General features: G+C 43.5%; 3 protein-coding genes across 7 annotated transcripts; 2 read left to right on the top strand and 1 right to left on the bottom strand.

Annotated features, from left to right (window-relative positions):
• Positions 1-3,675: 3,675 nt before the first annotated feature.
• Positions 3,676-18,416, top strand: slc22a23b (solute carrier family 22 member 23b). Its single transcript, XM_086088537.1, has 10 exons — positions 3,676-4,345; positions 5,579-5,682; positions 7,251-7,405; positions 11,478-11,664; positions 11,746-11,873; positions 13,254-13,356; positions 13,661-13,887; positions 14,527-14,559; positions 14,645-14,768; positions 15,849-18,416. The coding sequence occupies exons 1-10, from the start codon at positions 3,908-3,910 to the stop codon at positions 16,270-16,272; spliced, it is 1,923 nt and encodes a 640-aa protein (XP_085944663.1). The 5' UTR covers positions 3,676-3,907; the 3' UTR covers positions 16,273-18,416.
• On the bottom strand, positions 18,298-20,112 carry psmg4 (proteasome (prosome, macropain) assembly chaperone 4). The gene is made up of 3 exons (XM_086088543.1): positions 19,850-20,112; positions 19,374-19,449; positions 18,298-18,578 (listed from the first exon to the last, which is right to left on the bottom strand). The coding sequence occupies exons 1-3, from the start codon at positions 20,000-20,002 to the stop codon at positions 18,457-18,459; spliced, it is 351 nt and encodes a 116-aa protein (XP_085944669.1). The 5' UTR covers positions 20,003-20,112; the 3' UTR covers positions 18,298-18,456.
• On the top strand, positions 19,748-27,814 carry LOC147166579 (serine/threonine-protein kinase MAK-like). 5 transcript variants are annotated; one of them, XM_086088534.1, is made up of 16 exons: positions 19,748-20,208; positions 21,121-21,252; positions 21,329-21,472; positions 22,404-22,458; positions 22,578-22,699; positions 22,779-22,861; positions 23,389-23,521; positions 23,592-23,763; positions 23,896-24,063; positions 24,976-25,326; positions 25,421-25,605; positions 25,696-25,817; positions 26,603-26,713; positions 26,790-26,846; positions 26,990-27,067; positions 27,143-27,814. In XM_086088534.1, the coding sequence occupies exons 3-16, from the start codon at positions 21,372-21,374 to the stop codon at positions 27,295-27,297; spliced, it is 1,893 nt and encodes a 630-aa protein (XP_085944660.1). In that variant the 5' UTR covers positions 19,748-20,208; positions 21,121-21,252; positions 21,329-21,371; the 3' UTR covers positions 27,298-27,814. The 5 variants fall into 5 exon arrangements, with proteins under 5 accessions (XP_085944660.1, XP_085944657.1, XP_085944659.1 ...); XM_086088531.1 differs by having other exon boundaries at positions 19,749-20,208; positions 26,790-26,891; XM_086088533.1 differs by having other exon boundaries at positions 19,749-20,208; positions 21,121-21,222; positions 26,790-26,891.
• The last annotated feature ends 157 nt before the right edge of the window (positions 27,815-27,971 follow it).

Below are 27,971 nucleotides of genomic sequence, written 5' to 3' on the forward strand. Positions count from 1 at the left end.
AGCCAGCTGGGATAGGCTCCAGCAACCCCCGCGACCCTTGTGAGGACAAGCGGTACAGAAAATGGATGGATGGATGGAACTAGACAAAGTGCAATTTCTGCATAAATTGCGTGGGAATGCTGAAAGCTGAATGATAATAAAAGCTGAATGCGTATAAAGTAAATCGAAAGATAAGTTACTAATGATCAATTGTAGTTGGATGAATTTTTTTTTTTTTTTTTTTAAAGACAGCTACATTAATGCTAAGGAGCTTCACGCGGGAATCGATCCCGGCGACCTCCTACTGGACAACCACTGCACTGCACTTTAGCAAATGTGCCACTGAGCAGTAGAGAGCTGGTAATGATGATCAGTTTGTATGTTTGGAAGTGGGCGTGTTCAATGTCAGTCCCATTGAAAATGAATGGGGAGAAGTTATTTCACGTTAAATTGTGTGAATACTGTAAGTAAAGTGGAATCGGACCACATATACCCATGATCGTGTGAATTTTGGAATCAAGTTGAAATTTCCACGGTGGAAATCGGAAGAATTATGCGGGAGTTATTGCATGTCAAAAAAAAAGTGAGGAGAATAAAAATCACAATAACACGTGGCAATGCTTTTTAGCATTCCCACAATCAATCAACCAATCAATAAAAATGCTCTTTTGAAAGTTGCAGTCGGCTAACCGTTTTCAAAGTGAATCCTAAATGTAGCCACCGTGTTTGCTGCAGGTGAGCAGGCAGGCATGCTCCAGGTCGCTCGTCCTGTGTCAATGCTGTACCTGTGCGGCAAGGTGACATGGATACGCCTTCTGGGATGTGGAGTCAATGGCCGGCAGAGGGGGGGGGGGGGGGGCTGAAGGGCTGAATACAAAGAGGGTGTTTGAATGATACCCGAGCTCGTCTGGGTCACTGCTCTGAAAGGAACAACAGAAGCTCATGCACGCATTTGTGGTAGGCCGACAAGCGCAGGAATAGATCATCACACAGATTGAGAATCAGAATCATCTTTATTGGCCAAGCGTTTAAATACACACAAGGAATCCTTGTGCAAAAGTAACATTTGTATTTTACTCCTGGTTTGAAATTCATGCGTAACCAATCGAGCGTGCAGAGCAAAACACAGAAATGCTTTGCAACAACAACAACAACAAGCAAAAACAGTTATTGTCAATACTGTAAGAGTGGAACAACTAGAAACATTTTTTATATCAAGTTGCCCAATCAGCAACATGTTTGCTGCTGGAATGCAATCGGCATCAAAGCATTGACGACTTCTATTTGTATCTCACCCTGCCCTTGGAAAATGCAGCGTTTCAAGCAGACGTTGTAATACGTCCTCGTTACAATTTTAAGGCGGGGTCACTTTCTGTTTTAAGCACCAGGAATGCCGGCGCTGCTCGCTGTTATGCGGGCGCGGTCGACGGATGACGCACACGCAGTCGGTCGGAGCTTCTCCATCTTACTTCCGCAGAGGAGGTCAAAGGTGAGAGATGAACGAAAAGTGAGCAAAAGTTGCCCCATTTCCTTCCAAGCAAGTGATCGTTTTGAGAAATGGATGGAAAATGGCCGTTTTTTGCTTTCAAGTCAAGATGTTCAATGCGCTTTTACAATCCAGTTCACTAAAACAATGATTAATGAGACAACCGGTGGTCGACAACTTTTATTGTCACAAGAGAACATTTTAGCCCAAATAAATGACAACAAATCTGTCTGGAGCCGCAAAACATTGCAAGATTGTCTGTTAGTGGCAGTCCAATGTACTGAAGGCCTGAGAGCTAATTAAGTGGCACCTTAACAGAAAAATAGGCGGCATCCAAGTTGCCATTTTCTTTTTTAATTTTTCATATATTTTTAGACGTTTCTACATTTCTGTCAAATTTCTGACATTGTTGGCAATTTTTATGGACATATGGTAATTTTCTGCCTCTTTCCTTTTCCTCCTTTTTAGACATTTGATGGATATTCAAGTCTTTTTCTGCTTTTGTACTATCATTTTTTATACATATATTTTTGGCAATTTTGTGCTTTTCCTCTTCCTTTCTGGACTTTTTATGTTCGATAATAGATAATTAGGTCATGTTTAAACATTCTCATTGCTCTTTTTCTGACGACTTCAAAAGATGGACTGGGACATTTTTTGAATTGAATAATTCATTTAAAGAATATTTTATCAAAAAAAAAATATATGTAAAAAATATTTTGTATTTTTATAGATCCACCATGAGCCATGTGGCTCGAGAGTCGCAGGTTGCAAATGGATGAGCACTCCAGCTCAAAGATGCTTCAGCAAGGCTGTGGGAAAGCCTGGGGTCAAACTCACAGTAACGAAAAGCAATTAAACAAACAAGCAAAAAAGTTTACTTTCAAACACTTTTTGCTTGCAATTTGTTGGATTCACGTGCAACCTGCGCAACATTGTTATTTTGACTGCAGCGCAGGCTCCTCAATATGTCACTGTCACAGTTGGAATCTCAAGGTCACACGCAGAAGGACCAGCTGCAGTCACAGGCACTGCCCATAATACCAGTTTTCAATCCCCCTGCTTGCTAATGTGTCTCTCTTGTGCCATGTGACCTTGTAACGACCCAGCAGAAAATTATTATTATTATTATTATTATTATTTTAATGACGTTTCATTGGTACTGAAAAGTGAAAACGACGCAAGGACGTGCCGTGAATTTTGTGATAATTTGTCGCCCCCGCGCGGCCAAATAGCGTCACATCACCCGTTGAACCCAAGCGCTCTATTGTCTTCTCAAACCTGCTCCAAACCCAAAGTTTAAGAAAAGGTAACAAATAAAAATAAGTAGTAATCCACGGGGACGTTGAAATCCGCAATATAAAATAAATTCCCGCGCTTTTAAACGATAGCGACAAGCCTGCTTGAAGGCTTTTCGGGTAAGAATCTGCACAAAGGAGATCATTGTTGCCTGCAGATGCCCGTCACTGGTGCAATCGCCTTTTGCAGACTATCCAATCGCAGTGCGTAGAGCAATCGGGGAAGGGCGGGTTTAACGCCCCCCCCCCCCCCAACTCAATCACCCCACCCCCTCCTCCTCACCATTTCTGAGACCCTCTTTGGGTTCGTTTCCTATTGACAAAACAGCCACATATTCCTCCGCGTGTCGAAATGTAAGAGACAAAACAAGCTAACCGGCGATGGGATCATTTGGACTTGAAGACCTCCGGCGGGGTCGCGCTTCGGCTCGGACCGAGACCTGTTGTGGCGCACACGGACGAGCTGTGGTCGCAGCAGATGTTTAGATGATATTCTCTTTATTCCGCTCGCACGCACGCAGGCCTGGCCTGGCCCACATCAGCTCCACATGGATGGATCCCACCGTGGGAGGGGGTTGCACATGGAATACAAAGCTCTGCGTGCTGGTTCGAGCAGCTCGGGAAGATTTCCCACATTCTCCTGAAACAATCTCTCCACTCGGACCCCTCACGGACGACATGAGGGCAACTGGAATGGGACTCGATTCATAAACCACACACCCGCTTCTTCTTTTTTTTTGCAACCCCCCCTCCCTTTTTTTTTTTGCAACAACCCCCCCCTCCCTTTTTCTCTCTCTCTCTCTCTCTCTCTCCCCCTCCCTTTCTCTCTCTCTCTAGCTCTCTCTCTCTCTCTCTCCCCCCCCTCTCTCTCCCCCCCCTCTCTCTCTCTATCGCCCCCTCTCTCTCTCTCTCTCCCCCCCTCTCTCTCTCTCGCTCTCTCTCTCTCTCTCCCTCTCTCTGTCCCTCTCTCTCTCTCTCTCTCTCCCCCCTCTCCCCCTCTCCCTCTCCCTCTCCCTCTCTCTCTCTCTCCTTGCTCCGATCAAGATTCCGTGACCCTCTTTGTGTGGGACGAGGCTTAACGCAGGAGGGGGTGGCTTTGCTTGGCCGGCTGTTGCGTCCAGCTGCTCCGCGGGGTCGGACAGCGATGGCAGCCGGTCGTCCGCAGGCACAGGACCGCCCGCCCGAGAACGGCTTCACCCCGCTGGATCAGCCGGCACCCAGGCTGCTGCCGCACATCGACGCCTCGGTTCTGCCGTCGCTCGGGGGGTTCGGGAGGCACCAGAAGCAGCTCGTCGTCCTGACCTGGATACCGGCATTGTTCATAGGCTTCAGCCAGTTCTCGGATTATTTTCTCCTGGCGCAACCCAACGGCACGTGTTTGCAACCTTTGGCCAACGACAGCAAATGGACCGCGGAATCGTACCCGGTAGCCGGCGTCGGTACCGGCGACGCGCCCGCGCTTCAATTCCAAGTCAACGGCACGGGGGATGAAGACGGCGCCGGCAGTGGCGATGCGCTGTGCGCGTGCAAGGAGAGGACGTGGGAGCTCCATACGGGGCTTAGTCAGAATGTGGTTACCAAGGTAACGAGAGCGCGCGACACCATTTAAGGGGCAACACAACATCTTCGCGTCTGTCAACCATTTGCTACATGCCTTCATCGTCAACACAACAGTAGCATCTGGTACAAAAACAGGGCTCACCTACTGACCTCAATTTGAGTGTCGGATGTGTTTGCGACGGACGTTTCGCCTGCTACGTCACAAATGGCATCCGTTTCATTGAATTGGGTTTCATTTTTGAGTTATCGATCGAATGAGCTTGAAATGAAAAGACATCTAAAGCCTCATCAAAGTTGTCGCTAAAGAGAATACCAATGTCGTAAGTTGCGTATTATTAGCTCTTAAAAAAAGAAGAAGGAATATCTGAGAAACTCAATTCAATAAAAATAAAGTCATTTTTTGATGAAGCGGCATCAAAATACCCGAAAGTGTTCTTAGTTTCTTGACACCAAAATGTGTGTTATCATCACCTCCAACATTTTTCTTTCCCGTTTACACGAGAACATTTTGCTATCTTTCATTCTTTTAAATATTTACTTGATGATGATGTTTTGGAAAGCATAAACATTTGAACAGTGCTTTCAGTCAAGATATCTCCAGCGAACTCTCCATTTACTCGAATGGGACTCGTGGGGACGTTGCTATATCATGTTTACGTCATTGTGTAATATAACGCAGTAAATGCTATTAACTGCTCCATCATTAGATGCATCCTAATTAATTCTGTCACTGAATAACTAGAGTGCAGTTGACATCATTTGAATAATTCATTGATTTTTTCTGCCATTATGTCGAGCCACATTGTTTTTCCAGCCTTTTAGTTTCTCACCTTATTTTTCCTCCTGCTTTGCCACATATTGGCTTCTATGTAAACGTCTGTTCAAGACCAACGCTAATTCGGCACGCACACGTGTCCTTGTCTGACTTTCACATGGCGGGAGCTGCTTTGTGTGTTGAGTGACTCGCATGGATTGAAAACAGCGGAAAGCGCACATCGCCGCATTGTGTCCGTGCTGTAAATGCTCAGTGAAGACGCCACTTGGAAATTTGAAACGTGTTCCTCAGATGTTTGCACACTCAAATATGAAAACAGTGAGCGAAAACGTTTCACGAGAGACGAGAGACGACTTCGCTGTCTCAGTGGATCTGACGTGAAAAACCGTTTGAGTTGATTGTCAGTTGTTACGTTGATGCTCGTTGCACTCAAAAGCTGAGAAATGTCTTCTGAGATGTTTCTTGTGTTTGTGTTCGCAGTGGAACTTGGTGTGTGACTCGGCCTGGAAGGTCCATATTGCCAAATTTTCTCTGCTCGTGGGTTCCATATTTGGATACCTCGTGATGGGCATCATGGCCGACTGGTATGTTTCTTTCCTCTCTATTCCTGTTGTTTGTTTTTAATAAATTAGGGCTGCTCCATTATGGAAAAAAATTATCATTTGGTAATGATTGAAATCGTTATCATTCAAACGATTATTTTTTGTTACGAAACAAGAAAATGTTTAAACATTTACAAATATTAAGACAAACACAACATTTTGAAACACTATTATTACCGTATGTAAGTTCCTTTTGGACCAAGCAAGATATTTTAAACTAGTCATTTTAAAACAAAAAAGGTGCAAATGTATACATGTAAACAACTCAAAATGATTATTAATACATTTATTTTGGATTTTGTCATTGGGAAATGTCATCATTGAAATTGTAATTGAATTTCAATAAATTGCGCAGCCCTGTAAGTCATATGGAGCATTCCAGAAACATCGCACATATCGTTGAATAATTGAATAACTTATAGGTAATAACTTTTCTCCGTGGCGGCACAGACACACATTCCCTCTATGGATATTATGCGCGCACGTTCGCGGACACGCTGTCACACGGACACGCACGCACATGCACTTAAGGGACGCCCATGGAAATAAGACGATGGCTTTATTGTGTTTTTATCCCTTTGGCAGCATTTGTGCCGATGTATGTTTTTATTAGGGGTGTCAGGCGAGGAAAGTTTTGATTCATAATTAATCGCATGACTTCAATAGTTTATATCCAATGGAATGTACAATAACGTTTTCATACTCTTATTAACATAAAAGTGGGGGAAAATGTTAGTAATTTTATAAAAATTCATAAAATTGAGTTAAAATTAAAAACGTGTACTGTACTGTGAAAAAGTGAGTCATTTTTCTGCCACTAGATGGCATAATTGCATTTGTAAGACCTTAGTGACGGCTCAGTGCATTTTTCTTTTCATATTAAGAGCTTTCTCACGAAGTAACTTGTGAAATTGTTCACCACAACTTGACCCCAGTCTCCGCAAATATATGCACTTTTATTCTTACATTTATTGCTGCTAAATTTTGACGTGGGCGTGTCTGCTGCGTTGCGACTGGAATTCCCCCAGTACAGGCTTTACAAGTGAGGGGCGCTCATTAATTGCACATTTAAAAAAAAAAATGAGTGTTGTTAATCTGAAAATGAACGCAGTCATTTTGACCCCCCTAGTTTTTATACATGCTATGCGTTTCATCAGGACACAAATTTTCTGTTTAGTTTGTTTTGATGCCATATTTCATTTCCGTGTTATGTTTTCTGACAGCAAAAAAAAGTGTGTTTCAAGACTCTTGATATCGGGACCTGTGTGCAACCCCGAGAGCCAACTGAACTGCCTTGTCGGGACAATAAAGCCTATGCATTGTGTCTTGGATCAGTAGCTATGGAAACCATGTCAAGAAATGGCTCGACTGTAATTCTAATACGACCGACTGAGCAAAAAACGTCCCCCCCTCAAACTAGAGGCCCGCGTCGTCTTGGCCAAACAATGGGCCGATTTGCCTCGTTGACGAGATTAGCGTGATTCTATTCTGGGTTTGTTTTTAACCACTTTTGTCTGCTCTTTGTGTTTCTTCTTCTCTCTGCTTCCAAGGTTCGGTCGCCACCCCGTGTTGATTCTCTCTGTGCTCTTCATGCTGGTGTTTGGTTTGAGTGTTGCCTTCTCTGTAAATGTCACCATGTTCAGCACCTTGCGCTTCTTTGAGGGTTTCTGCTTGGCGGGCCTCGCGCTCTCTCTCTACGTGCTCAGTAAGTACACGCCTGCCTGCCTGCCTGACGTACACCTGCCGGCTTTTGGCTCTGCTCCCTCGCGCCTGTTTTCTATTTCCTCTCTGTCGTCACTGCAGAATGTTTCTGGTTATGAGAAGGAAGAGCAGGAAAAAAAAAAACAGACGCTAAGGTTATTGCAATGTTTTGATTTGGTCATTGGTATATATTTAGAACAGTAACGTGACTTAACAAGAAATCATACATACAGTCAATTATGGATGTTAATCATTTGGATTCAAGTCGTGTGTTTTTCCCTCCACTTGACTTCTGTGCTGGGAAAGAGGAGAGGGGAGGTGTTAGAGTAGACAATATTTGTATTCTACTCTTTTTGTGTTCAATTAACTGAATGGTGAGATTCTGGTGAAGAAGTCCCTTTGCAAAGGTATTATAATTATCAGAAGCTTCTGATGACAAAAACTGACGACACTCAAACCGTGTTCTGGTCAGATTGTGTGTCCTCTTCTTCGGCACATCATTATTTATTGAAAAGTGGGTGAATACGAAACGTCTCCTCCCATCAGCCCACAGTACATTTGTTTACAACTCAGTGAATACAAGAAAATCCCCCCTTCTGTTCCCATAGCTATAAATCAGATTAGAGAAAAACAATAATCAGCCTGTGCCTCCCCTCTTCCGACAGAGACCGGTACTAGACTAAACTCCCTTCAAGATAGCAGTAGAAGAACTTGTTGCCCTTCTTCTCTCATGAAAGTGAGACCGATAAGAATACAATTCTATTCATTGAGCCATACTGAGTTAACATAAATCCAAAACGGCTAAAATATAAATGAAAACTGAAAAACAATGTTAATAACTTAACAGAGGCAAGAGAAGTAAAGCCTCACCGAGATCATTAACAGTACAAGAAACAAGAAAATAACGATGAAATACTTACAATTCTTTTTTTATTTTAGTTTCTCTGATCTGTGCCCAAAGGTGGCAAATCCAAGTCCAGTCTGGAGAGTAAAAACCCTGCCACAGTTTGGCTTTAGCCCCAGGTGCTAGCTAGCTCCTATGGTGTTCCTTTACCCGCTAGGGAGCTAGCTAGCTAGGTAGTATCAGGGGTTAAAGCCAAACTGTGGCAGGGTTTTTACTTTCAGGTGCTAGCTAGCTAGCTCCTTAGCTAACTCCCATGGTGCTCGTGTACCTGCTAGGGAGCTAGCGAGCTAGCATCAGGGTTTAAAGCCAAACTGTGGCAGGGTTTTTACTTTCAGGTGCTAGCTAGCTAGCTCCTTAGCTAACTCCCATGGTGCTCGTGTACCTGCTAGGGAGCTAGCTCGGTAGCATCAGGGGTTAAAGCCAAACTGTGGCAGGGTTTTTACTTTCAGGTGCTAGCTAGCTAGCTCCTTAGCTAACTCCCATGGTGCTCGTGTACCTGCTAGGGAGCTAGCGAGCTAGCATCAGGGTTTAAAGCCAAACTGTGGCAGGGTTTTTACTTTCAGGTGCTAGCTAGCTAGCTCCTTAGCTAACTCCCATGGTGCTCGTGTACCTGCTAGGGAGCTAGCTCGGTAGCATCAGGGGTTAAAGCCAAACTGTGGCAGGGTTTTTACTTTCAGGTGCTAGCTAGCTAGCTCCTTAGCTAACTCCCATGGTGCTCGTGTACCTGCTAGGGAGCTAGCGAGCTAGCATCAGGGTTTAAAGCCAAACTGTGGCAGGGTTTTTACTTTCAGGTGCTAGCTAGCTAGCTCCTTAGCTAACTCCCATGGTGCTCGTGTACCTGCTAGGGAGCTAGCTCGGTAGCATCAGGGGTTAAAGCCAAACTGTGGCAGGGTTTTTACTTTCAGGTGCTAGCTAGCTAGCTCCTTAGCTAACTCCCATGGTGCTCGTGTACCTGCTAGGGAGCTAGCTAGCTAGCATCAGGGCTAAAGCCAAACTGTAGCAGGGTTTTTACTTACTGGACCTGGATTGACACCTCTGTTCGTTTCTCATCTAGTTTTCTGGAGGTTTACTTTTTTGTCAAAGCCAAAATGTGTACCGCCAATCTAGAACATTAGAAGACAAAGGCTTTTTGTTTAAACGGGGTTTTTATAAATTCATAATAGTCGAAAAGGCCGAATTTGCATATTTGCTGTTCAAACGCTTGGGCAGGATGCAAAGTGAGGCGGTCGGCCTCATCTCGAATTGCCATCCCTCATTAAAAAAACAGAAATAGCGCGCAGCAACATCACCTGAAAAATGTCCGCTTCACATTTCCAATATGTTTTCAGACTTTTCATATCGGTACACTCTCCTTCTGGTTAATGTCATCATCACAATATGGTCTTAATTAGAACAAGGTATGTCGTGTGGTTCTCATTGCATGCATGGAAACAGAGAACCTGTTCTGACATTCTTCCTACCGACATCCGAATTCTAAATCTATTTGATCTCTGTCCCCTTTCCAGTTTCACTGAATTCTTCCTTTTAGAACCTCTTTCATTTTATTCGTCGCTTTCTCTCTCCCTCGCGACGGTTTTATTATTAGCACACGCGTTTGTATTTTCTTGAGCTCCACTTGAAAGCTTTCATCATTTGGTCCACCATAAACTCTCAAACGTGCTGACGCTGCGCATATTTGGGTGTGGCAGCCGTTTGGGACGTGTTTATGAGTTGCTAATTGAGGCGCTTGCAGGGCCATCCTGAGGGAGCTGTTAGCATCCTGCGCCTTCCTCCTCATCTTTGTTTTTTCATTTTAATTTGAGGATGTGCTGTTTTGTTTTGTAACCACTAAACTCAGGGACTGTAAAACAGTTGTGTTGATAACAATTGAAAAAAAGAAAAAAAAAGAAGGGGTGGCAAATCCAGGTCTAGAAAGTAAATACTCTGCCACAGTTTGGCTTTAGCCTCTTGTGCTCTTGTGTGTCATCAAGTTCGCTTGTGTCCCCCCCCCCCCCCCCCCAACACACACACAGTCTTGTGTCTTTGTTTTCACCAACTGTTCATTTCAGGAAGCGCCTGGTGAATGAGTGTGTGTTGGGGGAAAGAGATGGTTCATGGGGGATGGGACTCGGGTGAGAGAAACACTTGAGTGGTGAGACCAGGCGGGGGATAGGGGGGGGGGGGGGGGGGGTCAGTTGAGTGAGGCGATACCAGGATGAGGGGAGAGGGCGGGGGGGCACTGAGATAATCAGCACAAGTAAGACCATTCTGCTACTCAGCTAGAACAAAAGGTCTGTGCCATCCTGTGTGCCGTTTGTGTGTGTGTGTGCGTGCGTGTGTGTGTGTGTGTGTGTGTGTGCAGTATCCCAATCGAGCTGGCAGCAGTTGAAACCACCACAGGGAGTTGGGGACTGTTTTTCATTTGTCCAGCTCAGACTTGATGTTTGTTCAGCCATTTTTCCGAAAGACCTCGTGAAACTTGTGCCATGTTTGGAGATTGGTGGTTGTATTTTGTGTTTTTGGTGATCCCAATAAGTTGATATGGAATGGATGGACTTTTATCTAGCTCTTTCTCGAGACGAAACGGGACAGCATGCTATAGCAGCGGGCTAACCAACACCAACAGATAATAATGCAGACGTGTCTTTCTTCGGCGTTCAACATCTCATCCGCAAAGTGTTTCAGCCGCTATAACGTGATAAGGGCACCGTTTCTGTTTTGCAATACGACAAGAGTAAATAAGGGATAACCTATGTACATTTATTCTAACATTGACGGAAATATTTGTATTTAGTTTTCGTTAACGAAATGAACACTATCGTACATGAAGCCCCTGCTCTTGCCCCTCCCACCCTCCTCCTCTTCTCACAAATATGAAGGTCACTTTCATAAAGCGCTTGCCACGTGGTCACACCTTATAAACGCCGTCGTCTTGGATGCAGGAGGTGAGGAAGTGGCTGCTGAGTCAGATGAGCCAACCCTTTTTAGCAAAATGGGATTTGCTAAAAAGCAGGCGTGACCTCAATGGATGAATCAATACCAAAAGTGCCCAATTATTCAGAAAGGACATTCAGGACTGGGTCCACCAGAATACAGTTTTATGATGGTGACCATTGCAGCTAACGCGTAAAGCTTCGAGATATTTTCAGATCATTTCACAGGATTTTTATTCATTCATTTTTTTTCATTTCAGGGGTTGAGCTTTGCTTGCCCGCCTGGCGTTTCTCCATGACCATGGTGGCCAGTTTCCTGATGGTGGCGGGGCAGCTGCTGATGCCCGGCGTGGCCGCGCTGTGCCGCAATTGGCCGGACCGAGATGACTGGCAGCTCCTGCAAATTGTAATCATAAGCCCGTTCGTCTTGATGCTGCCCTACGTCTGGTGAGTCTTGTCGCTTTGGCAAAAGCCTTGACATGACGGCTCTTTGCGCTTCATTTTTATGTGTCGTCTTGCTGCCTGCAGGATTTTCCCCGAATCATTACGCTGGCTGTTGACCACGCAGCACTACAGACGCTCAAAAGATATGATGCTGCGCATTGCAAGAAAGAACCAAGTTGACGTGACAAGTGAACCCAGCAGAGTTCTTTCAGGTGAAACATGTTGCGGACGGACGGGCCCCACCGTCAACATCAGGAGCTCAAACCGAATGTTAGTGATAGGCCCATATTTTTTTGCAGGGCCGATACCGATTATCGGTAGGCAAGGAAGCCGATAGCCGATATTTGGAGCTGATATTCTTTTGCAGTAAAAGAAAAAATATTAGCATCAACATTTAAAAATTTTTTGCACGTTTCTTAAAACAACTTTTCAACCAAAAAGTAAATACTTTTCTATGGTAAAATTTTTTCCAACATTTTAACATAACTGAAAAATTATAAACTTTCACTTCTTTTTGTTTTTAATTTTAACCAAAGCAAAAAGCAGCATCTCTTATAAAGTTAAGTGAAATTTTAAATAAATATATACATAAACATTTCCATGGAATGAACCCAGTTTTAAATTGCTCTAAATCTCTGCGCTTGCGAACAGAGCAAATTTTGGGTTCTCATCAGAGTTCGTCAAATGTTTCAAAAGATGTTCACAAACAGTGAACATTTGTCACGTGTTGTCTTTGTGACAAGAATACCAGTTTGTGACAACTACAAATGGTCTGTGACTATCTTTGCAACCTTTTGCAACGTTTTACGAACCCCGAATAAAATGCAAAATTCACTAAGTTGGCAAACATTCGCCGCTCACAGGAATAACATCTTTTTCGGCCTTTAGATTTGTAAAAATGGCAGATGCCGATATTCCTCAAAATGCGAAATATCGGCACCGAAAAAACGATAATCGATCTATCCCTAATCGAAAGTCTACTTAGCTTTTACTTAGCACTGCACTTAATGTACACTAAAAGTAGAAAAAAAGTCTTATACAATTGAAGCCCATTGATCAACAAGTTGTATTTCTATTTCAAGTCTTTATATGATCGAACCGGGTCCGGTGAGTCGGTGTCAGGGGTTCGGCGGAGGTCAAGACATACACCCGACTCAATTGATTCGCTTGGTCATCATTGGCTGCGGGTGATCACGCTACATTGCTTACCTGTGCTGCAGGGAATTGAATGCGCTCAGTCGTCGACTTGCGGCTGTCGTCATGGCTTCTTTATTTTTCCATTTTTTTATTATTATTATTATTTTTCTAAAAAGAGCTCAGTATTGTTCATTCGGTAATGTCATCATCATTGCTCTTTTATTTATTTTTTATTATTATTATTTTTCTAATCCCTTCATACTAACCACGTCGAGCAAAGAAAGAAAGTGGTCGGATGTGCCATTTGAACGCACATGTATAAAGGAACGTATGGTGTTCCACAGGGTTCGATTCTGGGGCCTGCGCTGTCTTCATTGCATCGAATATTTTTGTAACCGATTAAGAACCAAGTTGACTGTGGAAGGTGTCTGAAGGCGTGTCATGTCTTCGAGCAGAGTTGGAGCAGGAGCTGCACAAGAAGCCCCAGCGCACCTGCATCGTGAAGATGATGAGCACCAGGAACCTGTGGAAGAACATTGTGGTGCTGTGTGTCAACTCGTAAGTCTCTTTTGCTTTTGGTTTTGGTTTTTGCCCTCGCGTCTAACCTGCTCTGTTCGTGGAGTTTAGATAACAAAATCATTCTTAGTGAGAGTGAATTTGTGGTCTCGACTGTGCTTCAAAAGTAAACAAAACAAAAAGATATTTGAGTTTCCAATGTGTTATTGAAGCCTGAGTTGATCTTACCTAACCAAAGGTAAACACGTTTGCATATTCACTAGCAAGTGTTATTGATCCCGCAAGTCGGTCTGACCCGCGTCAACTCCCGAGTCAGGTCTTGCTCCAAATGGCTTCTTTTGTGCAGTTTGACAGGCTACGGGATCCACCACTGCTGCGCCCGCAGCATGATGGACCCCGAGGCGCAGCCCACCGCTTTGTGCCACACAGACTACTACACCATGGCTGGCATCGCCGTGGCGACCTGCGTGGCTCTCTGCCCCATGGTCGGGCTGATGGGTCGACGCGGGGGGCTTCTGACTTTCATGATCATCACGGCTCTTGCGTCACTACTGCAGCTGGGCCTGCTCAATTGTCAGTGAAAAGGGTTTCGTTATTATTACTTACTGAACTTAAAAGGGGAAGTCAAGCCCAAAAATATGTTCTATGTCTAAATATGGTATTCTGGTTAATATTGCGTTAGTGGAATATGAGTTAAGCAGCAAAATCTAGCCGTTTTCATCCATCACAGCTCAGCTTCAGAAATCAAGTGAGCTGTGATTGGCCGTTGCCCGAGCCCTGAGCAGCTGTGACGTCATCTTCAGTCGACAGCAAGTGACAAAATGGCCGCCCCCTGAAATGGATCAAAATGGCTGCATTTTGCTGCAACCAATCACAGGTCTGCTTCAGAAAACAAGTGAGCTGTGATTGGTCGTTGCCTGAGCAACAATGATGTCACCTTCACTCGACAGCAAGTGACAAAATGGCCGGATTTTGCTTCATAACTCATATTCCACAAATTTAATATTAATCAGAATGTTATGTTAAGACGAGTGAGGTCACATATAATATATTATTTTCAAGGAATGTTTAAGGTTGACTTTTGCATTAAATTACTTTCCACAGGTTATAAATAAATAAATAATCAATGAAAGTCCAATTCAGTCTTCTTGATTTTGATGTTCACCTTTTTTTCCGTCTGCCCTCCACACGCCAACCACGAATGCGATCCAGTGATTGGAAAATACAGTCTTCGGTATGACACAGGTACGCCCCCTCACGGTCTGCTTGGATCGCATTTTTCTTCCATGATTTCCCTTCTCTCTTTATCATTATTATTTTTTCCGTGCAGTCCTGCGTGACAGCCTGAAGAGGAAATTCTCCGTGGCCTTCTCCATCATTGGCATGTTCTCTTCTCACGCTGTCAGCACCCTCAGCATTTTCTTTTGTGCTGAAATCACGCCAACCGTCATCAGGTGAGTCTCAATCGATATCCACATCTGATTCTGTGGGAGCCTGCTGTCACTTTTTCACCAAATTATTTTATTATTATAAAAAAAAAAAGCACTCTGGATTTCACTTAACAAAAATGGACTACTTGTTTTGTTTATTTAAAAAAAATAGACAGTCATTCTATCATAATACAACATAAAATTAGTCCCCTTTTTTTTTTAAACCTGACATTAATATAATTAATAATATTATAGCTCAACATTTATAATGTACATTGTTTATAAATATAACAACGACATTTAATAATAATAATAATGCATCAGATTTATATAGCAATTTTCTAGACACTCAAAGACAGAGGAATGGACACATTATTCATGCAATCACACATCTGGTGGGAATTATAACGCCAAACGTATCATATTAAATACAACACATTTTTTAGCCCTTTATTTCATGAGTATCATATTTTTGTTCCCGTTTAAACCCTGACGTATATGTTCTGACACATGCATTGCACGGAAAATCCATTAGAGGGCAGTATCACCCAGCTGATGGCTTTTCCAGCGACCTTGCAAGAGAGCCCGTCTTCGAGCCAGAGGAACAATTTGTGCATTTGTGCATTTGTTGTCGTTGCTCGACGACGGTTGGTACACGTTGGAAACCGTCACGCCCTGCTTACGTAGTGACAAAAAGAGAGAAAGAAGAGACACTTATACTTATTAATTGTGGCAAATCTGATTTTTGGAAACACTAATATGTTTGATATGTCTTTTTAATATTCTATTTTGGAGAGTTATAAATGTACGAATTTAAAGCATTGTGATTGGAAGTAACAAATATGACACAAATCAAAAGTCTTTTGTGGAAGTTTACCCCCCCCCCCCCCCCCCCCACACACACACACACCCCACAGGACCAATTCATATTCTATTTAAAAATAATCACAATTTTCTCTCATACATTTCATGGTTCAGGCTTTATAGGGTTGATAAAGTAAATAAACAAGACATAATAATGCTGTTACGTGAGTTTGATGAGTAACTTGCGCTCAGGATGGACGTGTTTAAAAAAAAAAAAAAATGGTCTTGCCATGGGCGCAGGGGCGGCGGTCTGGGTCTGGTGCTGGCCAGCGCCGGCTTCGGCATGCTGACGGCGCCCATCATGGAGCTCCACAACCAGAAGGGCTACTTCCTGCATCACGTGATCTTCGCCTGCTGCACGCTGCTGTGCATCATCTGCCTGCTGCTGCTGCCCGAGCCGCGGGGGCAGCCGCTGCCCGAGACCCTGGCCGACGGCGAGACCTTCACCCGCCGGACCTTGCTCCATCCGGGCGAGCAGCACCTTCTCCTGGCCAAGAGCGACAGGGACTACTCGCGCGTGCACGACACGCCGCTCCACCTGTCGGCCACCGGCGGCGCCACCGTGGCGGCCGCCACCGCCCTGGCGGCCGTGCCCGCCTCGTACTCCTTGGCGACTGGCGGCGAGGTGATTGGCAACCACGCCGTGGTGGCCAATGGGGTTTGAGCACAACTGCGGCGAGTTGCTCGCCAATTCGCCGCAATTTGAACCACTTTGAAGGCAATTATTGGTTATGAACACAGTTGGCAAATCCAAGTCCAGAAAGTCAAACTGTGGCAGGACCGGAACTGGACCTGAATTTGCCACCTCTGGTTATGAACCAGATGATCTCGTATACAAAGTGAGGGTGGGATGTTGATGAAGATAAATTTGTCATTTGTCGTCAAATTATTACTGTAAAATCCCGTGAATAACATTCAATTTGTCGACGGGTTGGGGGTGCGAATGAAATATTTGGAGAACGCGTCAAGTACGTGTTACAGTGCCGCATTACGTACGAAGCTCACGGACATTTTTCATGCACTGAAACTCTTTTGTCGATGGGGGAGAACGGCGACAAATTGGGGCCCCCCCAAGGAACACAAAACTGCCAAAATTAAAAATGAATAAAAGTGAAAATAAAAACGGATACAAAAAATATCTTTAAAAAAATAAATACTAAAAATAAATGAAATAAATAAACAAAAATATATATATATCCTTAAATAAATAAAAGTACACAAAAAAATGAAATTCAAAAAAGAAATAGAAAAATAAATATATAAAAATAATTACTTGTGCGCCGACTCGCTCACTCGACCATTGAAAGGCAATTCGCAAAGGCCTCGTCGAACCCAAGACGCGCTTAGGACCGCCCCCTCGTTTGAATAATATTTCACCTGACAGAGCGTTTGCAGCACGAAATAAATGCAAGCGTTTTTATTGATAATGAATTCTATACATTTATTTTTTGAATCTGATTCATTTGTATTTATTTTTGACTTTATGTATAAAATAATAATATATATATATCGTTGTTTTTATTTGCATTTATATATATATTTTTGTATTTGATCCCTTTTTATTTTCACTTTTATCCATTCATGTATTTGTTTTTCCTTTTGGCAGTTTTGGTCCTCCATACACGCGGACAATGCGGACAATGGGGCCCTACGCAGCAAATCAGGGACAGCGGGGGGGAAAAAAAAATATTTTTAAGGATGATTTTGTGGGGTGTATTAAACACGGGTTCGTGTTAATCACGGGATTTTACGGTAATTGAAAAATTGCCAAAACATTTGATCTTGTTTGTCAAAAGTGTCGCGCGGTGCGCCGCTGTCGACTCGATCCCGAGTCTTTGCCGGGTCCAAGGAGCCGATGAAGGCAAACGGAGCAGCTATCGGGACGAGTCGCCGTCTTCTAATTGTTCTTTTTTTGCACTACATGTCAAGAGACACAATCAAGCGTCTGAAAGTCATTTCAGACGCGCGGATTGTCTCAACCACTATCGCGGTTTCGCATGAACCCAACCGGCACAAAAGTTGTTCTTTTTCTTATCGCCGGTCCGCGGCGGCACTTTATCCTCCGAGCGGAAGTCAGCGCAGATGCCGATTCTCTTCGAAAGCAAGCATTACGGCGGTTGGTGAAGGTGTATGATGGTTTGCATGACGCGCAACCGGAGACCTTGTTGGCGCACTGCATGTGTAGCTATATTAGAGGCTGCAGGTAATGCTCAAGCGACATGAGAGTTGAACGGACTCTTCGACGAGTCTTATGACGACTCTCAACATTTGCAATGGCTTGATTTGCTTTGGACATTGTGGTCATGCCGCCCAGTTTTTTGTTGCTCGATTTTCCCGCTCCACGCAGTCGCACCTGTGTTCTCCTGTGATGTCATCCTGCTCCTATGATAAACTAGCCAAAAAAAAGCACAACTAGTTATGATTAGAATAAAGCAGATTGGCTTGTCGTTAGGAATACTTAGTACGACGTTCAAACTGTGTTCATGTACCGTTCAATAATGACGATTGACATGACAGTTACGATAGAATAGAAGCACATCACATTGTAACGTTAAAACGTTTTTATCCCACGACTCCAGGCAGAATTGTAGGATCCAACATCTTCCTTGTACTTCTTTAGCACGTCTTGTATTTTCTTTGTTTGCAACAGTTAAACTGAAGGGAAAAAAAACAACAACTCAGCCACTAAAACGGTTTTCTAAGTCTTATTTTTTAATGATGTATTTGTACAAAAAAGCCATAAGGCTTACATGTTTTGATAATAAAATCGCTTAACTTATTGTGTCAATAAAAGAACACTGGATGTTATTGTGCGCTGGATGTCGTTGAAAGAACGCTCTGTGAAAAATCAAAACTTCCCCGGGTGAAGCTCGACCTCCTTTTTGATTCTGTTTTCCACCAGCAGAGCGAGGCTGGAGTTCGTCGTCGGAAGGCTGTAACTAACAAACACTTGCTTCTTCGTCTTCTTTGCTGCAAAAACGAGATCGAAGCATGCAATTCGTAAATAGATGTTGAAATATTCACCACCGTGTGTGCCGACATCAAAGCGGAAACGAAAAAAACTCATTTTGGTCCATCGTCATATGTGACTTGAACTAAAAAAAAAGAGGTCGTCAACAGAAGGATTCTGGTCTGGAATCTCTGGATCGAGCCCTCGACAAAAATCATGCAACATACCGTCATGTCATTTTAGTTTGGAAAAACAAGCATTTTTGGAACAATTAAGTCATGATAATGTTGAATCCAATTCTACATCATTCAGCGATGACTAAATATTTAGGCAGGGCTCCAATTGGTGCCATTTTCCTCCTAAAATGTTCATATACTAATACTCAACCAATAAGTTTGCAGATTTGTTTTTCTTATAATTACTATTCTTAAATCACTTTTGCTGCTGTCATACTTTAGCTTCCCACTTCAGCCTATTAATCAGTAATATAGTGAAAATGGGATGAATATTTACTTCCTGCGCATCTTAAATTTCAGGTTCTTGTTGATTTTTTTTGTTAAGCAGACCTCTTTGATTTTTAATTAAGAACCACTGATCTATAAACTCCAATAGAGTTTTAAGATATTTTTTTCTTTTGCTTCTTTCAGTCCTTTTCATGTGCATTTTTGATATGCCCACAGAAGCCAACCAGTGACGGACATTTCATTTTATGTGACAGGAAAGTTTGGTTTTGAAATTGGAAGATTGTGGTCAGATGTGAAATCCCACAGTATAATTTTCCCATTGTGTGAAACAAAAGAAGAATCCAGCATTACCTAATCTCTGCGCCAAAGAGTTTGGAGCAGTATCTGAAGGGTCCCCCATCACTAACGTGGATAATGGCATTGAGTCCTGGAATCAAAGAAAAAAAGACGCACAGGGTTCAGTTGCACTGAAACATTTTTTTTTTTTACATATCAAAATGTTTTCACTTCAAATGTGCCCATTTCTTTTACGCCTCCCGGATTAACATCTACTTGAGTTTAGGTCTTGATTTATGTATTCATTCATTCCATCTGAATATGCAACGGCTTGAAGAATCCAAAGGTGGACAGTTTGTTTGTGCGGTCACAAAAAAAAGGGACATGTCTTCACAAGGCACGAAGGCCGCATCAGATGACGTCATCATTAACAGCATCGTGATCACTTGCAAGGGGAAAGTCATTTGTCGTGACGAGCCCTTCTTAAGACGTTTGCAAGTGATGCCAAGTCGTTTGTACTTGTCGACGAGAACATCCGCTTTTGGACTCACGTATCTGCTGCTCATTGAAACCGCCAAGTTGGTCAGAAGCGGACTCGAACCGACCCAGAGGAAAAAACCGCCGCTAAGTTTCATGACGTGAAAGTGAACCGTCTGCTCCATCAGTCGCTCCGAAAAGTTGTGAACGGAAATTGGATCCTGCATCTCTCCGTTTTGTGCTTCGCTCGTTTGTGTGCGCGTGGTTGTTTATTGACAAGCAGAAGCGAAGCAGCTTCCGGGTTAGGACGAAAGGAGCAGCCCAAAGCAATCGATGAAAGACGTGCCGATCTCTATGCGTTTCGCATCTGCAGCGTTTGGTTTTGGCAGTTTTCAGGTGCTCCATCGCCATCTACTGGACAACATAAGTACAGGTACAGTAAAACATACTGGTATTATTTTTGTTGAAGCCCTGGGTGGTATTTGTCCCATTTTCTTTTATATATATATATATATATATATATATATATATATATATATATATATATATATATATATATATATATATATATATATATATATATATATATATATATATATATATATATATATATTTATGTGATTGGGTGTGTTATATCAAAGAAAATAATATTTACCAAAAAAACACTCAAAGCAAAAAATAGCAGGTTGTCATAACATGTGGAGGTTCAAAATGGCATCATGCGGTAATTTCTAAATTATTGCAAACCATGTTTCTTTATAAAATGCCCATTTTTGTCCCATTATAAATCATATTTTTTTTTATATACTGTAAACCATTGGGTTGGCACGCATAACAAATTCTGCTCTTATGATGTATTGACTTTTTCAAGGCTCTATGTCCTATGAAATATTCCAATTTGGATTGTTTATATGTATATCGGACAAAGCACTGCTTTTATTCTCCATAGAAGGCATCCAAAAAAAAAAGAACAAATATGTGTAGATAGGTCTGATTTTGAGCAGTTGAAAGTAAAACTATATTCATAATTGACTTGGTTATCACAGAGCCCATTGTGTCCTCAAATGCCACAAACAAATACTGTATAAATTGTAATTGCAAGTTTAACTTTTATGTTATTGACAACGTAATGTAAATAACTATAGTTAATGTGTGATTTATTTAAATCATTGGCCGTCTTTTGCGGTACTGTGTGCATTCTAAGAGCATTTCAAATGCCCTCGATAGAACCTGCGACATCTCGCTTCCCCTCTGAGGTTGTTTCCTGGCACGCATTAGGGAACCACGTGTCAACTTAATCCCCTTCCCCTCACTGGGGGGGTTGCTGTGTGTTTGCTGTCAAAAGGTTGATCCCCGTCCGTTCAGCTGAGCGAAGCATCCATCGAACGACCAACAGCATCCCAAATAGGCGCTGGCTGACGGTCCAATTCCCTTGCCACAAGGACGGGTAAAGGACAAAACCACCACTTCCGTTTCGGTATTTCAAAAAGAGAGGAGATGGTGATGATTGGCAGTCTGACAAAATGAATAAAAATAAAACCCGTGTTGTTTAGTCTGCAGTCTCCTCGGCGAGGAGGGGAGCCAGCCCTGGGAAAAATGAACCGCTACACGATACTCAAACAATTGGGGGACGGCACGTATGGAAGTGTGCTCCTGGGCAAGAGCAACGAGACTGGCGAGCTGGTTGCCATAAAAAGGTGAGTGCAGCTTTGCCGCTTTTTAGGTCAATGTAGGAAGAAATCAAGTGACGTAAGGATCACTTTGAAATGGACGCATTATGGAACATTTACTTTTTTTATTCACTCCCGTGAAACAATTTGCCAGTGAAGGCTGCGCGCAAGGTAAGCAGAGCTGTAGTGAGTCTTGCTGGATACACGGATTCTAGCAGCTGCCTGCCATCGAATCAAAATGATTGGTGATGTTAACACAATTGTGGCGTACTGGCCCAAAAAGTAGATGGAACGGACGAGGGCACGGATTTACGGTGTTTACTCAAGAATGGACTTGCAATCTTATGTTGCCGCAGTTACTGGCAACTTCTGTTTTTTTTTTTTTTTTGCTGAAAACATTGTTATCAGTGTGTGTTTACACGCTTGGATGGAGTCAAAAGCGCCTCTCAAAAGAACATGTAACAAATTAATCCGCAATGTGGCACCGCGCCACAAGGTGGCGCCTCCATGTTTTTGTTGTGCCTATGCAGCGCGTTTTCGTTTTGGCCTTCAACGTATTCGACGCCGTGGACGTGTACGCGTATCGTGGCGCGTGGTAGCGCCGAGAAGCTCACTGTTTTTTGTTTCCTTTTAATACAGTAAGACTGTGGACTTCCAGTTTCTTTGTTACCCTCCATTTTTTTTCTATCCAGCTGCGTCGTCCATGTCTGATCAGCCACCGCGCGTTACAAACTCTGGCAACGTAAGATGGCTGCCCTCTGTTTTCAACCAAGCTTCTGTCAGTTTGATTCATTGTAACATCAAAAATAAACAGCAAGTTCATCATTAAGTTGTAAGATATGACTACAAGCAAAAGCCTGGGAAAGAAAGCCGTTAGAACATTTGAACTGTAATCCATTTGCCAATTACAAAGTACATTGTAAACCAAGAATCCTGAAAATGTTGTCATTTTTTTCAGGATGAAGAGGAAGTTTTATTCTTGGGAAGAGTGTATGAATCTGAGGGAGTTGAAGGTGAGAATCTGATCAAGAATTGTTTCTGACATTGATTTTCATTACCCAGTACTCATTGTGTTGACTATCAATGTATCAAGAGGATTTGTTAATGATGTCTTTTATTTCCCCCGTTACAGTCGTTGAAGAAACTAAACCATCCCAATGTGGTCAAACTGAAAGAGGTCATAAGGGAAAACGATCACCTCTTTTTTGTCTTTGAGTATATGAAAGAAAACCTCTACCAGCTCATGAATGAGAGGTAAAACGTGACTTGGCATCATTTGTTTGCATTTCAATTAAATGTTTGAAAAATGATTTTTCATCTTTGATGCCGCCAGAAACTATGCAATGTTCTCGGAAAACGAGATCAGGAACATGATGTTTCAAGTGTTGTCTGGCTTAGCGTTCATGCATAAACACGGTAAGAAATTATTCTCTACTTTCTTTGGCATTTATTTGTGCAGATCAACTTTGGGGTAGTTGACAAGTTTAGGGTAGAAAGTGAAAAGCAAAATATTTCATCACATCTATTGCTCAAAAACAGTCAGGACTGACGCCAGCTCAGCCAAAACTATTCTAACCCTAATATACATGTATATGTATCTCATTCACTGCCATGGACAAATATATTTGTCACTTGTGTTTTTTTCAACGGGGATGGCTGGGAAAGCATCTGATGCTGCCGCTCCACCGTCAATTTCGAACTTGGAAACAACTTTACTGACACACGGCCACCAGTAGATGGCGCCATTTTCCAAATGAGATCAGCACTGGGAGAAACGGCCGCCTTTTGTGTAACCTATTTTGTTCTACTGCTGATGATAAAAGAAAGGGAAAAAAGCGAGAATTTTGTCCTGGTATCGAATCCTTGAAGACAATTTCCTTTCCTGCGGCTCTTGAAAACGTCCAAATGTCTGTCAGCGACTTCAACGCAACATTTGCTTGCAGGCTATTTCCACCGTGACATGAAACCAGAGAACTTGCTTTGCGTCGGTCCAGAACTGGTCAAGATTGCCGATTTTGGCCTGGCCAGAGAAATCCGCTCGCAGCCGCCGTACACCGATTACGTGTCGACCAGATGGTGAGACCGAAAAAGGACAAATCGTCAAATTGAGAGACAAGATGTCGCGAGCGGATTGTGTGTCGAGCAGGTACCGAGCGCCGGAAATTCTGCTCAAGTTCACCTCGTACAGCTCCCCCATCGACATCTGGGCGGTGGGCTGCGTCATGGCGGAGCTGTACACGCTGCGCCCGCTTTTCCCCGGCAACAGCGAGGTGGACGAGATCTTCAAGATCTGCCAAGTGCTGGGAACTTTGAAGAAGGTGAGCGAGCGCCGTTTTTGCCTCCGCGTCTCCCGAGTCGCCAAATGAAATTCCGAAGTGCGGCTGCTCAACGTTGATTTCATATTTGACTGCTGCCGTTTTTTTGTTGTCATGTGTCCGCCCGCACATCAGGCGGACTGGCCCGAGGGCCACATTTTAGCCTGCTCCATGAACTTCCGCTTCCCGAAATGTGTCCCGACCTGCCTCGGCTCTCTCGTTCCCAACGCCAGCGACGAAGCCGTCGCGCTCATGAAGGACATGCTGCAGTGGGATCCCAAGAAAAGGCCAAATGCTGCTCAGGTACACCAAAAAGGATGATTTGAGGAAAAAAAAAAAAAACTTGCAAGATGGGAATATTTTTCTTGAGGTTATCACAGGTTTTAGAAGGAAAAAAAAAAGTCTGTTTGCATAAATCGTCAAGACAAACGTTTTATGCAACTGTTGGAGGCTCAATTTTCATGTTTTAAAATTGCAATTATTTGAATTATTTTCTTTCTCCTCCTCCGGCCATCCTGCTGATTAATTGCAGATTCAAGACCGGCCGGTTGTGTTTTATTTATTTATATTTGCTATCCAGCAGCGCCGTTTTCTGTCGGGCTGCCGGATGGTAACGGCGTCGCCTCAACCAACACGTCACGCTACGGGATTAGCCGGAAATGATCCCGTTGACGTCAAAGATTGGAAAGAAAACAAAATGTACGCACTGAAATTGTAAAAACATAAAAAACAAAGATATATTGAATAAATGATAAATACACAAAATAATTGCCTGAGATGTGGCAAATGTTGTCAGTTTCGATATCTCACGTGTTCCTATTATCACGAAGACCATTTTTGTGATGTATTGTGATTTGTGAACACGTCTGAACGGCGCCTTTCGTGAGCGCAGCTGAACTGACGCCATCAATCAATTTTTTTGTTTCTTCAAGTATCCTGCTTTTATATCCTTCGGTTTATTTACGTTTTGACAATTTCAGTCCATACATTTTATTTAAATGACATATTTTTTTCCCAACCAGATTTTTTTCCCCATCTAACTTTATTTTAAACGGACATTCTCCGTCCAATCCTGTCGCGTGACGTCATCATTAGGCGAACCCCGACGCAATCTGGGCAGCCCGCGCGCGTCTGTGGCTGATCCGGCATCGTGCCCCGCAACTCCATTTGAGGGCAACCAATATCTTCTCCCCGACATTTTGATGTTCTTTCCAGGCGCTGCGCTATCCCTACTTTTACGTGGGCCAGTCGCTTGGCGTCCCTCTGAAGTACTGCCAGCAGCACAAGTTGCAGTCGAAGAACAGCAAAGGAGTCGCGGAAGAAAAAAAAGTGCCTTGCAAGACGAGCAAATTGCCTCAGGAGGCCAAAAAGGCGCCGGCAGAGGCCCAGAGCAGCAGCCACGCTCTCCGGCAGCCGCTTCATCCCGTCCAAGCGGCCCAGCAGCACGCGGACGCGCCGCCGCCGCAACCGCAGCCGCCGCCGCCGCCGCAAGCTTGTCCCAGCTTGCTTTCATCAGAAGAACAGCAGGAAGCTCTCAGCCTGGTGACCAGCAGGCAGCCATTGGCTGTAGGTCGTAGGTCATAGGTCACTCCTCTTCACCTCACATAGCTCCAAATCAAAACATGACCGTCTCCCTTTTTTTTTTTTTTTTAAATCAAAGCTGACAAAAGCAGGGCCAGGGAACAGCGTGAGCAGAGCGAGGGCGGGACGAAGACGATGGGGTCAGACGTCCATCACGTCCAGCTGGGAAACGGCCGACGACGCCGATGTCGGCGTTTCCATCTCCAAGAAGCCAACCATCAACCCTTCGAGGGACCAAGAAGCCCGCGAGGAGTCCGACGCTTGGTAAGTGCTCATCCGCAAGTATTCGATGAATTCTTTCAGTTCATTAAAAAAAAAAAAAAAAAAAAAAAAATCAAATCAAATCGACCAAAGTTTTCCAGCGCCAAAGACTCCCGTGCCAGTAAAACCAAGAAGCGGCAATGGGCGGGACAACGGTGACTCGGCAATCTTGTCTCCCAAGCAGCACTACCTGCGGCAGTCCAGATACCTGCCAGGTCAGGATGCGCTGTTAAGTCACGGGGGGGGGGGGGGGGGGGGGGGGGGGTTTGGGGGGGGGGTTTGGGGGGGGGGGGGGGGTTTGGGGGGGGGCAGTCCCGATTCAGCAGATGTATGACACAAATTACAAGTGGACCAAACAAGTGCATATGTCTTGTTTTTTTTATCGACCAATTAAAAGTATCTAAAGTGGTGAATGGCGGTATTGTGACCTTAGAACGAGCGTCAACCGCGGCCAATCATGGAGGATAGCGAGCGAGCGAGTGAGCCTGCAAACGGCAACAATCTGCAACTAAGCAACATTGAAACGTGCATTTGCCACACACACAATAAAAGTATTTTCAATATTAAAGTGCTGCTTAAAAGAAAACAAAATGACAAATAATAATTCAAATAGATTTGATTATTATTGATAGATTTAGCATAAGCACATATTTCATTATATATTTATATAGATTATCTTCTGTTTGGAACAACTAACCACTTAAGCCAAATCGTTTCAGGGTTTTTAGATTTTTGGCCTGGATTTTGGATTCTGGATTCTGGAGCTGGACCGGAATCTTGAATCTGCAAATACAGCAATTAATAAGCGTTGATTTTGTTGTTGTTGTTTTGAATCTTATGTTGGTGTTCACTTAAGACAAATTATTTCAGGGTTTTTCGATTCCGGATTCCCAAATGGTTCTTTGATTCATTGAAGAAAAAAAACAACAACTTTTTGATTAGTATTTTGGCCAGCGGCACAGCAAAAGTGACTTCCCTCGAACCTTTTTGTGCTTTTCAGGCATCGACCCAAAAAGAAGATCTTCAACAGGAAACGAGGGAGTCGGCAAAAGCTTGTGGGACATTTTGGGCTTCGCCGAAAGGCAGGAAGTTGAGCTCCCGCTTATTAAAGGTCAGGTCAACAACAAATTATTATTTTTTTTTTTAGCCTTTCGTCAAATGATGTTTGCGTTTCGTATCTTCAACAGACTCCTTCGTATCGAAGGCAAATCTTTCACCTCTTGAGAAGTCCGAAACCAAAGACGGTAAACAGATGAGTCCGCTGGCGCAGATCGGAGGCGCGTCTGCTGGCAAGTCCCGTCAGCACGCGGCAGTTTTTTTTTGTTTGTTATTTGTTTCAGATTGAATGGTCACCCAAAAAAAGTGTCCATTTTTTCCAAACCTTTAGTCGATCTGTCGACGCCTGCTGATCTCAGAATTGACTCCAAAATCAAACTGGCCAAGAATACAATCTTCTCCAATAAAGGTAAATATAAACCAGAATTGAAAAAACGATCGATGTGGAACTTCTGACCGCGAAAGTAACCGCGCTGATCCCCAGATAACCAAATCACGGAGCACGATGACTTCAGAGCTCCTCAAATCACTTGCCCAAGTGGCAGCTTCTCCGGAATCAACACCTTCGCCAGGAACGCAAACATGCCGCCAGTTCACGGCCGCATTGACTGGACTGCCAAATACGGAGGCAACCGCTAGGACAACTCAGCAGTCCGCCGGATCGCGTGCCGAGTACTTGATTGTCTTTTTGTAATCACGAATTCCTCAAACATTTCATTATGGGACAGAAAATCGGAAAGTGACTGATTTCTCTGATCGCGATTGTTGACCGATCGCGACTTGATTTTCACGGAATCGTCCGCGATGACGCCTCCAGAATTCAGCGGAAAGTTTGAGGCGGTTCTTCCAGCAATCATTTGTTGCTTGTGTGGAAGGTCAACCCCCGTTTTGGCGCCAGAAATGCAACTGGAGGGCGCAACCTTCTGTTCACAGCAAATGAAGGAAAAAAAAAAAAAAGATGGATTTGAGAAGTGATCATCACGCGCACGAAATCGACGTCAAGCCGTCGAAGACAAAAAGTGTGCAATGTGCAACTTCGTTTGTCAATTTCTGGACTCTCATACATGCAAAAACGTGCGGCTGGCACATAAATGAACACAACCGTCACATGCACGTGTGTTTTTTTTAAATCTGTAAATAAATGCATCAAATTGTATTTAACAAGCGTCAGTAATATGACGACAAATTCAAACATTAGCGTTCACATGCATTTTCTCCAGAAACGGAACATCTTGTATTTGATTTCCAGCACTTTTTTGTCCTTTTTTCACTGATTCACATTCCAATTCTAAAAATTCACATCATCTGTGCTT

This window comes from Leptonotus elevatus, chromosome 11 (genome assembly GCF_054856555.1).
Source record: "Leptonotus elevatus isolate MCC_2025b chromosome 11, RoL_Lele_1.0, whole genome shotgun sequence".
NCBI classification, from domain to species: Eukaryota; Metazoa; Chordata; class Actinopteri; order Syngnathiformes; family Syngnathidae; genus Leptonotus; species Leptonotus elevatus.